Source organism: Leptodactylus fuscus, chromosome 6 (assembly GCF_031893055.1).
Source record: "Leptodactylus fuscus isolate aLepFus1 chromosome 6, aLepFus1.hap2, whole genome shotgun sequence".
Taxonomy (NCBI): Eukaryota; Metazoa; Chordata; class Amphibia; order Anura; family Leptodactylidae; genus Leptodactylus; species Leptodactylus fuscus.
In genome coordinates this window covers 160,016,576-160,031,567 of record NC_134270.1, presented here as the reverse complement: position 1 = coordinate 160,031,567, position 14,992 = coordinate 160,016,576, and the positions used below count along the sequence as shown (strand labels likewise).

At 44.8% G+C, this 14,992-nt stretch overlaps 1 protein-coding gene across 13 annotated transcripts in view; it reads right to left on the bottom strand.

Moving 5' to 3' along the window:
* Positions 1-14,992, bottom strand: part of EIF4G3 (eukaryotic translation initiation factor 4 gamma 3) — a 48,273-nt gene that overhangs the window by 11,182 nt on the left and 22,099 nt on the right. For 3 of the 13 annotated variants that reach the window (XM_075277773.1, XM_075277774.1, XM_075277783.1), the window contains 12 exons: positions 11,694-11,789; positions 10,704-10,736; positions 10,074-10,094; positions 9,122-9,304; positions 8,927-9,041; positions 8,729-8,835; positions 8,516-8,638; positions 7,550-7,640; positions 5,037-5,795; positions 2,055-2,143; positions 1,620-1,824; positions 151-338 (listed from right to left, as the gene is read on the bottom strand). In XM_075277773.1, the coding sequence (XP_075133874.1) occupies positions 151-338; positions 1,620-1,824; positions 2,055-2,143; positions 5,037-5,795; positions 7,550-7,640; positions 8,516-8,638; positions 8,729-8,835; positions 8,927-9,041; positions 9,122-9,304; positions 10,074-10,094; positions 10,704-10,736; positions 11,694-11,789 (2,010 nt within the window). The remainder of the gene's footprint in view (positions 1-150; positions 339-1,619; positions 1,825-2,054; positions 2,144-5,036; positions 5,796-7,549; positions 7,641-8,515; positions 8,639-8,728; positions 8,836-8,926; positions 9,042-9,121; positions 9,305-10,073; positions 10,095-10,703; positions 10,737-11,693; positions 11,790-14,992) is intronic. The other 10 variants (XM_075277779.1, XM_075277786.1, XM_075277781.1 and 7 more) reach the window with 7 other exon arrangements.

Sequence of the window (14,992 nt, the reverse complement as noted above, 5' to 3'; positions counted from 1 at the left end):
CATACATAGCAGCACAGGGCAGGAAAGCAGACAGAACACGCATCGATACCTCAACCAGGTTTACAAATCAACCCCACAACTCAGCTATTTGTGCTACCTCCTAACATGCAGCACATGAGACTGCACCTAGACACCTCCCTCTCTCCTCACTTTGTCCAGGACCACATCGCTGATGGGCGGCAAGCCTTCGGGCTTCTGCACACACGCTGGCATGAACTGGAACCCCAGCAGAAAATCCCGATCATACTGTCGCTTTCCTTCATTCTGCACATTAGAGGCTGGTGGTGTGGGGACATCTGGGGAGATTTCCTGGGAGGGCTGCTCCGCTGTTCCTGATCCTATGAGATTAAAATCAGGTGGAGAGTGAAGCACAATACACAATGTGACAACACTACATGATTAGAGAGTTCACCCATTTATGGTTCTCTCTGAGAATGATCTGTGCACTCACTACATTTATACATTACTTATCCCATACTGATCCTGAGTTACATCCTGTATTAAACTCCAGAGCTGCACTCACTATTCTGCTGGTGCAGTCACTATGTACATACATTACTTATCCTATACTGATCCTGAGTTACATCCTGTATTAAACTCCAGAGCTGCACTCACTATTCTGCTGGTACAGTCACTGTGTACATACATTACTTATACTGTACTGATCCTAAGTTACATCCTGTATTATACTCCAGAGCTGCACTCACTATCCTGCTGGTGCAGTCACTGTGTACATACATTACATTACTTATCCTGTACTGATCCTGAATTACATCCTGTATTATACTCCAGAGTGCACTCACTTTTCTGCTGGTGCAGTCACTGTGTACATACATTACATTACTTATCCTGTACTGATCCTGAGTTACATCCTGTATTATACTCCAGAGCTGCACTCACTATTCTGCTGGTACAGTCACTGTGTATATACATTACATTACTTATCCTGTACTGATCCTGAGTTACATCCTGTATTATACTCCAGAGCTGCGCTCACTATTCTGCTGGTACAGTCACTGTGTACATACATTACATTACTTATCCTGTACTGATCCTGAGTTACATCCTGTATTATACTCCAGAGCTCCGCTCACTATTCTGCTCGTACAGTCACTGTGTACATACATTACATTACTTATCCTGTACTGATCCTGAGTTACATCCTGTATTATACTCCAGAGCAGCACTCACTATTCTGCTGGTACAGTCACTGTGAACATACATTACTTATTCTGTACTGATCCTGAGTTACATCCTGTATTATACTCCAGAGCTCCGCTCACTATTCTGCTCGTACAGTCACTGTGTACATACATTACATTACTTATCCTGTACTGATCCTGAGCTACATCCTGTATTATACTCCAGGGCTGCGCTCACTATTCTGCTAGAGGAGTTACTGTGCACATAGATTACTTATCTTGTACTAATTCTGATTTATTACATATGCTATACATATACAGTGATATACTTCACTACAGTTGGGATATACTCCTCTTGTCTAAGGCTATATCCTCATGTAACATGAACATAACCTTAGTCTGATTCCAGCAATGTCACACTTCCTTTACATTTCTTAGCACTTTTTAGGGGGTAAGAGCAGTTTAGTGGCACACTACCTGATTTATAGGGGTATCCTTCGTCTGGACCTGGGGGCTCCACTCCTTCGCCTTCGGAGACATTATCTGCCCCATTGCGCAGCGGTTCTGGTTCACCATTTTCCTCCAGCAGCTTAAGGTATGGGTGCTCGGTCTCTGCACTGATGCCACCATTTTCCTCTTCCTCCACAACCTTCTCCTCTGCGGTCTCACCCTGCTCCTGCAGCTTAGACACCATGACAGAAGAGGTGACTCTCTGTGCCAGACCACGCTTGGTATAATAATGTCTGACACACGCTATATAACAGCTGCACATGCTGAGTACATCTCACAGCTCTAGGCCTGGCATGTCATGTGATCAGTGTGATGCATAGGGGCTAGAATAGAAACTTCTAATTGGGAAGATGATGAGTGCGCTACTCCCCCTATCGCCTCCCCAACGACTACCAAACTCACCTCAACAGTCGGTGGCACAACCTCCTCGGTGTCTGGACTCTCCTCTTTTGGCTTCTGCCACATCTTTGGTGCAGCTGCGACTGTTTGGGCTGTAAAAAGAAGATCACAATGTAAGGAATGTTGTCTAAGACATAGGACATGTGATAACTGCAGCGACATGTAATGAGAGGGCGCACTAATTTAATCTATGAGAGCTGTTATACGTAACCCTTATTTATACCACGGGGCAGCTGCTGGAGCGGGCACACGGCGCACGACGACCAAGCACACTGCAATGTGGAAACAGTACAAGGCACTAAGTGGGTGCTGGCTCCAGTCTCCTGGTGTGAAGAGCCATATTTAAAGGGGTATTCCAGTTACCTGGATAACTGATCAGTGGTGATCTGACCACTGGGATATCATCCATACAGCCCTCAAGTAGGTAGCAGTAGCTGAATGGAGCAGCAGCTGAGCATTTGTGATGCCATTCCGCTGATACAGATAGTCCAGTTCTGTACTCGGCCATCTCTTTCCATCCCATAGAAACTGAATGGAGCAGCTGTGTGCATGCTTGACGGCTTCTTAAAATCGGAATACCCCTTTAGTGACCACAAACTAACCAAATGGCAAGAGACATCATAACCCAGATAGAGGTGGGTTAGAGTTCCTAACAGATTGCTTGTTCCGATTCCTCACCGTGACCCAAATCAGAGTTATAAGTCAGAGAAAACCCCACTGAAAAGCCGTTCTGAAAGAATACTTCTCAAAGCAGTGGGTTTGTTATAGGGTCGGAGTTTAGACCCTGAGCACAACACAGCAGCAGAAACCTCTCCTGTCTCGAGTTCTCTATAATGTATCACGGCAAGGGAAATGATACTGAAACAACGCATGTGTTACCCCAACGCCTAGGGTAACATATGCAGATATTTAGGTGTATTTGTGGCTTACGTGTTGATGAACTAAGGATGCAACCCACAAGCCGCTGCTTTTTCCGCCCTTGTATGTTAGAAAGTGAAGGCTTCCATATTGAACACACACATGGAGTTCTGTACATTAAAGTGTTTGAACCTTTTCCAAATATGTACAAAGATTCTGCTGTATTGACAGTTCTGCGTACTCAGGAACACAACATATCACATTGAGGTATCAAACACAAGTGCAGTGCTGGAATAGATGGGTGCAGCCATTGAGGATGTCAAGAGTCTTACCGTGGTGTGCCCTGCACTATAACCATTCACCACTGCAGTAACCAGTCCTTAAATTCTGAGGGGTGAGAGGCGCTCTTCATCGAAACCAAGATGCTACTGTCTCTCTGTGATACATTCCTACACAGTCTACCAACACTTGAAACCATGACGGTGCCCCTTCGTGCCAGGCAGAGCCATGAACTCCCTCGCTACGAGGTAATAGACACTCATCTTACACAATATTAACGCTCTACTTGCTGGACAACGCCATACGCACATGAATGGCACTGTGCCAGGAGAAGGTTCGGAGGGCCTGAAATCACTGCCGCTTGGTAATATGGACAGGGCCTTTGTAAAGGAAATTGAAAACGCCATTTGTAAGTTATCAGCAGACCGCAGGACTCGCTCACCCTGAGAGCTGCAATCTCTAAGAGAACAGAAACGTCAGTAATTCTAGAGATAAGAGCTGGATGTGTTGTGTGCGGCCCTGAGCCACCGCTGAGACGTTTAACTCCGCTTTCATGTTGAAGCAGAGAATGAAAAAAAAAAGTGATAACTCCTTAATTCAGCCACTGAGCGTGACACAGCACCAGCAGCGGCGGAGCTGGCCCTATACGGCAGAGCGGACTAACCCACAAGAAGCCACCACCATGTCTTCCCTCATCCTTCCTACCATTACAAGACTCCACAACCTTGCAGTGTCCTCTGTATTTACATAAATGCAGCTTTACTCTTCATTTTACCAAGCCATATAAACACTGATCTTACACTGCAATCACAGAGCTGCAATCACAATTCTGCATGTTTCCAACCAACTCTTGGGCTGAAGGGCTTCAGATCTCCCTAATTGCAGTGGACTTAGCAGAGATGATATAGAAGTGTCCAGTGACTGCAGCTCCAGAGGTGACTGGAGTAGAAGATAACCAGAGCAAAGGAAATGACTTCACCCCTTAAAAACCCTTTTATTCTACAACTAGCACTGACAGATATTTGCCCAAGAGTAGAGGAATTTGTGACCTCAGCTAGTCTTTGCTTAAAGGGGTTTTCCAAGACCCACAACTTTTTTTTTTATTTGATATGTAAACCAGACACAGCATCCTAACCAAATATATCATGTATTGTAATGGGCTGGTTCACAGATTAGTGATGTGGTCTCATGATCACCAGGACTAGCCCCAATGACTTCACGTATAATATCCCACACTCAGACTTGTTATCATTTGTATGCCTTCCCCACACCTCCGAGTGTGCTTTATACTACGACTGAGTAGGATTCTCTGCTCGGAGATATGGGGCAGGGAAAGCATACAAGGCCTGTCCACACCAGGGAACATAGCAGAGGCTGAGCTGCAAAGGATACTGGGATGGTAAATGTGACAACAATAGGGCTACTTTAGGGGAGCACATAACCACAGCACACATTAAGTACAATATATTACATATTTGGTTAGGGTAACAAATGCGGTTAAAATTGGGATTGTGGACAACTGCTTTAGTTCCTGCAAGGATGATGTGGCCTCAGGGTAATGCTGGCCTGTATGGTTATGTGATCGGCTACGTGTGTATGATATAGAGCCCAGCCTGGACCACCAGAGGCAGTTCTTGGGCAATATTCTGTAAATGAGGACTAAACATGAAGCTTCCCTGATAACCATGCCCTCCCCTCCATAATAACCAGGGCACAGTAACTGTTTGCTTCTACTATAATCTTCATATTCAAAATATATCTTTCAGATGTCCACAGAGGACACCAAAACATCTTCATTTCCAACCTCAATGGTGCTGTAGTCCTACTGATGGTGCAGAAGTCGCTCACCTTCCACCGGACTCTTCCTGGAGCTGAAGCTTAGCAGAGTCACACTGGTTTCGAGCTCGGAGTCAGCGTCCACCCGTCCAATGTTTGCAGAGTCCACGGTCCCATCCAGAATAGAAGTTCTGGAATCCTCCTGCTCGTCCACAAGGTCAGAGCCAATAGACGGAAGAACAGCAGCAGGAGGGGAGGTTTTAGTGGTGCAATGAGCAGCAGCTATGAGAGGAGGAGGGGGAGAATCTGACAGTAGTGGTGATGACAGAGGCACGTTTGGAGAAGTGCATTCTATGCTCAGATCTGTGGGGGGCGCCAGCTCTGGCACATCTATTGAAGCTTCTTCCCCCATTGGTTTATCCCTCACAGAGTTGTCCATTGTCGGAAGTTCATAGCTTATGCCATTCATTTCCTGAGCATTCACTGGAGTTTCAGCAGCTACGGGAAGCCCCAGTGGTTCCTTGCATAGCTCCTCCTCAACGTCTTCGGCGGCGGTGGTAGCTTCATCCAGAGATGCAGACTCCTGTGATGTGCTATCAGCATCCCCCAAGTGGCAGGGAAAGGCTGGAGCTGGTGCTACCACCACCGGAGCGGCCAGTGCGGCAACAACAGGTAATATTCCAGACGTCTGGTGGAGCTCAGATCTGGAGTCTAGCGGTACAACATCAGGTATCTGCTCCAAGACAGCACATTTGCCATGGTCACTAGGCTCTGGGCGCAGAGGAGCAGGAGGAGAAGGTTTCAGGATGGCCTCTGGTTTTGGTTTCTCCTCTATTATAAAATAGAAAAAACAGTGTTAGATCATCTGTACAGTACAGGCAGGCGACAGCAACGGAGACTATCATCAGGCATGCACACCCAAGAGAGCGTACAGACTGTATACAAGATCTCTGTCCACTGTCCATCCATAAACATTAGATTGTAGATCCCTGCAGTCTACGTGATCACTCACACCTTGGTGTCCCCATCACCGCCAACACTCTATATACTAGGGCCAGAAGCAACATTTATAGGAACCTAAGTGTCCTAGGAACCAGCAGTGAACAGCAACCACAGAGGAAAAGGAGCTGGCAGCACCCGGTGCATGAGACATCAAGCAACTGCTGCAAAATCATGTGCAAAAAATCAAATAAGGAGTGAAAAGAAATGGTTAATAGGAAAAGTCTTAAAGGAATTTTCATATAACCAACAAGTATTACCTGTCCATGGCATAGAATAGATGATAAAAGTAGAATTGTTAGGCGTCCAAACTCTGGGAGCCCCACCATTAATGACGAGAACAGGAGTCCCTGAGTGCCCTGTATAAATGTAGCAGTATTGTGCATGCGTGACCACCTCTCCATTACTAGAGTTCTGGATTTATGCAGACTAAACTTCTGATAAGAGACAATACTGTATAGTGTAAACCAGCAGTTTAATATCTTATATTTGTCCCCTAAAGCTGTAGATAAAGTCTTTAAAATGTGTCACCTGCCAGAGCTACCAACAATCAGACTGTATACTGAGGTTCTAATACACTGTCCCATACATTAGTCCCCATGCTGCAGGTCACATACAGACTAAATCTCTTTAATACAATGCAGTACCATGTAAAAAAAATTGTCCACTAATTTACTTGGCCCATACTAATCCTGAGTTACATCCTGTATTATACTCCAGAGCTGCACTCACTATTCTGTTGGTACAGATACTGTTTACATACATTAATTATCCTGAGTTACATCCTGTATTATACTTCAGAGCTGCACTCACTATTCTGCTGGTGCAATCACTGTGTACATACATTACATTACTTATCCTGTACTGATCCTGAGTTACATCCTGTATTATACTCCAGAGCTGCACTCACTATTCTGCTGGTACAGTCACTGTGTACATACATTACTTATCCTGTACTGATCCTGAGTTACATCCTGTATTATACTCCAGAGCTGCACTCACTATTCTGCTGGTGCAGTCACTGTGTACATACATTACATTACTTATCCTGTACTGATCCTGAGTTACATCCTGTATTATACTCCAGAGCTGCACTCACTATTCTGCTGGTACAGTCACTGGGTACATACATTACATTACTTATCCTGTACTGATCCTGAGTTACATCCTGTATTATACTCCAGAGCTGCGCTCACTATTCTGCTGGTGCAGTCACTGTGTACATACATTACATTACTTATCCTGTACTGATCCTGAGTTACATCCTGTATTATACTCCAGAGCTGCACTCACTATTCTGCTGGTACAGTCACTGTGTACATACATTACATTACTTATCCTGTACTGATCCTGAGTTACATCCTGTATTACACTCCAGAGCTGCGCTCACTATTCTGCTGGAGGAACTACTGGAAGAAAATTATTAAGACTGGCATTACTTATGCCAGCCTTGATAAGTTGCTCCACCAGCACAATATGTGCGAGAACGAAGAGGCTCCAGCCAGAAAACTGTTGCATATGGTTTAACAATGTTAGGGCATTCCAGGGCTGCAAATGCAAGGCTTGAGAGGCCAAGGGGCACCTACCTGTTTTGTGCTCCCGGGTGGCAGTGAGATGAGGGCTCTCCACAGCCCCATACACCACTGGGCTGTGCTCAGGAGCCTGGCTGGGCAGCTGCTGGGATTTGAAGTACAAAAGAGGGTGATAATGAGCGCGAGAACAGAAAAACTAGCAAAACAGGGAGAAGAAGCAACGCAGGCACAGACAGCACAACAAAAAGATTCCAAAATGAGAAGGGTCAGAGGATGTCGGACCAGCATGGAGGACAAGGGCAAAGGTTGGAGCAAAAAATTAAGCACAAATTACAAACAAAAAAAAGGAGTCAATTTAAGTAAATTTAAGGTGAGAAAGAAAAGGAAACATAAAAAGAAGGAAAGAGAAAGACATTACAATCAGAAGAGATTGACAGAGACATCACAGCATTGTCTGACACGAGAACACACAACACGCTGCAACTACAACCCAGAGCCAATCCACCCTAGAACGTAACAATGTGACACTGACACGCCGGATAAATCTGACCCAGAGGTTTACTTATCCTCTGGATATTACCAGATAATGTCCCTCTACTTCCTTTCTATTGATCTTCAGTTACATCAAGTCGTATTGGCCAGTCACCTGCCCCTTGGAAACAGTATATCTACTGTCATGTGACCTTACAGGTACATTATCTGAGCAGGGCTGGGTTCAGGTGTATGTTGGACATTGAGCAATTGAAGTGGAGGCCTACATACAGTATGCTTGTCAAGCTGAATCTGAAGTTTACTTATATTACTCATGGAAATCCTAAGCCCACTAGATCTTTGCATCTGCCCAGGCTGAATCATAACCATGGCAGCAGCCCATGAGCATTGCCCCTGCTGCTTTGAATGTGACTAGAGAATAAGACATGAAGTAACTTAGTCTGTTCTATCCCCTTGTACTGCAAAGGCTGAAATACAACAGTGGTCGGCGGCGAAGTTGGCATTCACAGTAACACCATGCTCCCTTACCTGAGGAGGAGTGGGTGTGGAACTTGGCCGGAGGATTGGTGGGGTGGGATTTCTACTTCCTCCTCCAGACATGATTTCCTCAGTGATGTCTTTGCCGCCCTGATTTGGGTCTCTTATTCGGATCTAGAAGCAAAGGAGTATGTGCTATAAAATTATATCCTGAGGGTTTACAGAAGCAAAGATGCAATGATCTGGACAGTATGAGCGACTCACCGGCTTCTTCTCCCTCTTGGTGGGAGGCGGTGGCTGCTGCGGCTGCTGTGTAGGCACTATGATCGGTGCTGACGGATACACCGGCTGACTGGGGTAAAATGGTGCTCCTGCAATGTGACAGGATAACAGCGAATGCTCAGGTTGATCAAGCTTATAACAAATTCTCCCTTATTGGGTAAGAGCTAGTGGTCTTCTTACCATAGGGAGTAGGAAACTCCCCAGGTCCTGGGCCTGGATAGAATGGACTCGGCCCTGGGGGTTGCACAGGGTACTGTTGAGGAGGTCCCACATAAGGAGGTGTGCTGTGCCGATACTGGAAAGATAGACAGGAGAACCTTACAGCAGATGTGCAGAAGGAAGAGGAGATATACTGTCTTTGGAGTGCTCTAGTACCTGAGGGATACAGTACTGGGGACCCTGCGGCATGGCGTACGGCATGGGCAGATGATTCACCATCATAATGTGCTGATTGGTCTGGTAGACTGCAGCGGCAGGGGTCTGTGCACTCGCTCGGATGGAGGGGTTGCTGTTCTGTATGGCTGCACGTGGAGGCTGGATCTGAGGCCTCTGGAAAAACTGCCAGGGAGAGAAAAAGAACAGAGAACGGATCCTAAAAACAGTGAACAGGAGGACAACGAAACGCTGCATGGAGAGAATGGAGCGACTATGAATAATGACTGGGAAAGAGCAAATAATGAGACAGTAATCAATGCGCCATGTCTACCTATAGATGGGACCTAGTCTCCACATACACATCCAGAGTTGCGGCCCAGGCCTCTGCTGGTTCATTGTGCGAGATGTAATGTTTATCTGGCACTTTTCTATAACTGCCCTAGACATGGGCATGCTCAGAACAGCCAAATATGCAGGGGGATGAGCTGATGCCATCTCTAGGGGTCCAAAGATGTAAAAATTCACTCTATCCAGTTATCAGAGCATAGCCGGGTTGTCACTACACGGATCAGATAATTGTTGGAAGATGCCAATATAACATCTTAGGAGCTAGCTGTGACTGCAGCATTGGATGTGACTGCAGAAGACATGGTGTGAATCATGACCAATACATCAGATGGCAAGAATCTGCACAAATACTCAGCGTTGTGAAGAGACTTTATGCAAACAATGATAAAAATGAGTTTACAGTTCACGTGTGCACAGAGGTGGCAGCAGCTTGTCAGGTGAAGAACCAGACCAGCGACACGGGATCACCCTGCAAAATGGCTGCCAGCGCTGTGGACAGAAATCCTGTCCCCCGTTATTACTCGGCGGTCCAGGCCCTGATACCCCGCACATCCCAAAAAATACAGATAAAATGGATTGTATATGAGAAATTGTTAGTAATTACCTGAATGGGTCTGAATCCTCCCTTGAATAAATGAAAGCAGCAGAAACAAGGGGAAGTCAATGGAATATGACAGAGAAATCAGTCAAACGGATTTATACAGTCCTCCCCTCCCCCCAACATCCCCTGAGGAAGCTTCATCTGGTGGTGCCAGCTTAACCCACAACAGCTATGAAGCCACTGAGACCAATAATCGCTCCTGTCACCCCACATTCATCCAGGCCTCAATCCCAAGATCATATGGCGTTTCCCTTTAATTTCTGGTATTTGTAATGGGTCCCAGACTCCATCTCCTATTCTTATTACTGGCCTTCCAAGTCTATGTGCACAAATGGCTTATAAACTCTGCTGCGGCTTACAGCATAAGTAAAGTCAATCTGCAGAAATGTATTTACACTGCGTTACCAGTAGGGGGCAGGAGTCATCAGATACCCCCAGAAATAAGAAGTCTGAAGAATGGCATGATGTCTACTTGTCAGTAGCATCTCGGAGATCACCTCCACTTGAATGGTGGCCTATTATTCCCAAGCTGACTTGAGTAAGATTGTCCCATTGACCCTGGTGCTTATTAAGAGGTTAGTCAGTGGTGGGTGACAGGTGAGCGGGACACGAGGGTGATGAAATTTACGGTACCTGGTGATGTGTTGGTCGAGGTCCAGCTGCAAACTATAGAAAGGAGCGAAAAGACAATCACAAAGGAGAGGCGACACAAACAGCTCACACACACACACAAGATCAAGCTGCACAGGAATAAGCCACAGCCTACAGGACAGAAGACCTGCGGGGTGCACACTCTATAAACCCAACCACCTGGAGGATGACCTGCTCAGTTCCCATTGATGCAACCAGCAGGCAAGGTATATAATGTCCCCATGCTATGCCCACTATATGCTGCACCCACAGACTATAATGGGGTCCACTGTGTTTCTGGCAGAAAAATGCAGAGACAAAAGTCCGGCTTTTAAGGGGAATGGGGGACGGAATCCCCAAATAGTTGCACAGTGCAAGTGTGAACCCAGCCTTAGAGGGGCTGACATAAAGAACCCAGCCTGGTCTGTGTATATGGTTACAGGGAACTAAAACAGACATGATATCCACGAGGAATTACTGCTACGGACACAAATAATATGGATAAAGATGGCTAATGCCACATGACTTTTACATGCTTCTTGTTCACTGAGAAAATATAGAAAATGATTCAGAAAAAAAGGCAATGAATCAGCCTGACACATTGCTGGACTTCGCTAACAGACAGCAGGGAGCGCTCCTCGTATGTCCCCAGAACACCAAGCAGATGGGGTGTAGGAGTGACTGATGCTCCAGAGCCCAGGATTGTGCATTATACTAGTACAACCGCAATTCTGTTCATCATCTCCTACGTGGTATACTGATCAATATAAGGGCCGAGTGTAAATGTCAAGGGGTAGTGACGGGGAAACATAACTACGGTCAGGAGATCTTCCAGACTACAGCAATTATCCTAAAACAGAAGAGGATTTTACAACACTAAAACCTGTAGCCCCCAAAACACCGTCAGAAATCAGACAGTATCCAGCGCTGAAAAGCAGCAGGTGAGAGGCACATTTATAATAATATAAGTCAGTAAAGCTGGCGAGTACTTACAGGTGCGCGGGTCTGTGGCTGTGTACTCATTGTCTGCGGCGGCTGAGGATACACCAGAGTGGGAGCCGCGGCACTCTGACCTGTGGCATATGAAGCCTGTATATAGGGACAGACAAGTATAGGACAAGATGTAATCCTTCTATATAGCAACACTTCTCTAGTCCTGTATACTGGTGTAATTCTCAGTATCTGCTCTTATTCTGTATATAGGACACTGCACAGTACCACTTCTCTTATTCTGTATATAGGACACTGCACAGTACCACTTCTCATTCTGTATATAAGGACACTGCACAGTACCACTTCTCTTATTCTGTATATAGGACACTGCACAGTACCACTTCTCCTGTCCTGTATACTGGTGTAATTCATGATATCTGCTCTTATTCTGTATATAGGACACTGCACAGTACCACTTCTCTTATTCTGTATATAAGGACACTGCACAGTACCACTTCTCTTATTCTGTATATAAGGACACTGCACAGTACCACTTCTCTTATTCTGTATATAAGGACACTGCACAGTACCACTTCTCTTGTCCTGTATACTGGTGTAATTCTCAGTATCTGCTCTTATTCTGTGTATATGGACACTGCACAGTACCACTTCTCCTGTCCTGTATACTGGTGTAATTCACAATATCTGCTCTTATTCAGTACTAGCTGGTACCCGCGACTTCGTCTGCGGTGATTGTAGCAGTGGGTATATACAGGCGTGGGTAAGGTTTTCGTACTGTGTATAAGGGATGGGATATGAAATGTAACTTTGTATCTTGTTGTTTCTGTAATTCAGAGAATACGTGAGACTTTTGTGTTGCAGTTACTTTGTATTTGAGCTGCTATATATACGGTGTTGTGAGAAACTTTACATAGTGACTTTGGGACAGAAGTATTTGAAGTTAACCCTTTCCCGCCGATGGCATTTTTTGATTTTCGTTTTTGACTCCCCTCCTTCTAAACCCCATAACTTTTTTATTTCTCTGCTCCCAGAGCCATATGAGGTCTTAATTTTTCCTGGGACAAATTTTTCTTCATGATGCCACCATTATTTATTCTGTATAATGTACTGGGAAGCAGGGAAAAAATTCAGAATGGGGTGGATTTGAAGAAAAAATGCATTTCTGCGACTTTCTTACGGGCTTTGGTTTTACGGCATTCACTGTGCAACCAATATGACATGTTCCCTGTATTCTGTGTTTCCTTACGATTCTGGGGATACCAAATTTATATGGTTTTATTTACATTTTGACCCCTTAACCCCTTAAGGACCAGGCCATTTTTTGGTTTCGCATTTTCGTTTTTCCCTCCTCACATTTCAAGAGCCATAACTTTTTCATTTTTCAGTTCACAGAGTCACATGATGGCTTATTGTTTGCGGGACAAATTGTACTTTGTAATGGCACCATTCAATATGCTGTGCAATGTACTGGGAAGCTGGAAAAAAATTCAGAATGAGGTGCAATTGGAGAAAAAATGCATTTGCGCCATTTTCTTATGGGTTTAATTTTTACAGCGTTCACTATTTGGTACAAATGACGTGTTACCTGTGTTCTACGTGTCAGTACGAACGCGGTGATACCAAATTTATATAGTATTTGAAATGTTTTGATACTTTTAAAAAAATGATAAACTTTGCAAAGTAGAAAAAAAAATTGTGTCATCATGTTCTAACACCTGTAACTTTTTCATATTTCCATGTATGGAGCTGGTTGTGGTGTCTTTTTATGCGGGACAAGATGACGTTTATATTGATACCATTTGGGGAAAGATCTGATGGTTTGATCACTTTTTATTCAATTTTTTATAGGAGGCAAAGTGTTGAAAAAAACGCTTTTTGGCTGTTTTTATTTTTTTTGCCGCTACGCCGTTCGCAGTACGGGATAAATGTTTTAATATTCTAATAGTTCGGGCATTTTGGAGCGCGGGGATACCTAATATGTTTATGTTTAATGTTCTTTAATTACTTTTATAGCTAATCTAGGGAAAGGGGGGTGATTTGAACTTTTATATTTTTTTTAATACTTTTAAAAACTTTTTTTCTCGTTATACATTTATGATCAGACCCCTTAGGTACCTTGAAACCTAGGGGGTCTGATCGCTCATACTATTCACTGCAATACTACAGTATTGCAGTGAATAGGAAAATCGCAGCACTTCTATTAGACGAGGCCTCTGGCATCGTCTAATAGATCTCGTGCAGAGACAAACCTGGAAGCCTTCAATAGGCTTCCGGCTGTCATAGCAACCGATCACCGCCCTCATGTGACGTTCAGGAGGGCGGCGATCGGCAAAACATGGCGGCGCCCATGCCGCCGGCGCCGTTTACACACTGCGGTCACGTTTGACGGCAGTGTGTAAAGGGTTAACAGCAGCGATCGGCTCGGGCACCGACCGCTGCTGTTAGTGGCAGGTCCTGGCTGTATTATACAGCCGGCATCTGCCCTGTATGGAGCGAGCTCAGCGTGTGAGCTCGCTCCATACATCCCCATGCAACCCATGACGTAGTTACGTCAAGGGTCGCTAAGGGGTTAAAAAAAATCCAAAACTGTGTTTAAAAATTTTTGTTTGAAAAGTCGCCATATTCTGACAGCCGTAACTTTTTTATACGTGTGTGTACGGGGATGTATAGGGCATCTTTTTTTGCGGGACCGGGTGTACTTTTTAGTTCTACCATTTTCGGGAAATGTTATTGCTTTGATCACTTTTTATTCAAATTTTTATCAGAATCAAAAGAGTGAAAAAACGGCGGTTTGGCACTTTTGACCATTTTTCCCGCTACAGCGTTTAACGAACAGGAAAAATATTTGTATAGCTTTGTAGAGCGGGCGATTTCGGACGTGGGGATACCTAATATGTATGTGTTTCACAGTTTTTAAGTACTTTTATATGTGTTCTAGGGAAAGGGGGTGATTTGAATTTTCAATCCTTTTTATTTATTTTTTTATATTTTTTTTTAAAAATTTTTTTTGCATTTATTAGACCGCCTAGGGGTATTGACATGGGTGGGGGGTGTCGCGGATTGTCATAGCGGTGGGGGTTGGCAAACATGGCTGCTCCGGAGCGTTATAGAGAGCCTCCTGGAGTATCGTTAAGGTGCAAAGTGTTAAAGTATATGTATATGTGATTGTGTGGGGTTAGGGGCGAGGCTGTAGAGGGCAATAGGAATTTTGTGGCTTGCTATGGTTCAAAGTGTGTGAGATTGCAGAGATGGTGGTGTGAGTTTGGGTTTTGTGGGGGGTCCTGGCACAAACGTATGTGCGCTATTGTGACGAAAAGTAGCCTATTGTTTAATCGGGT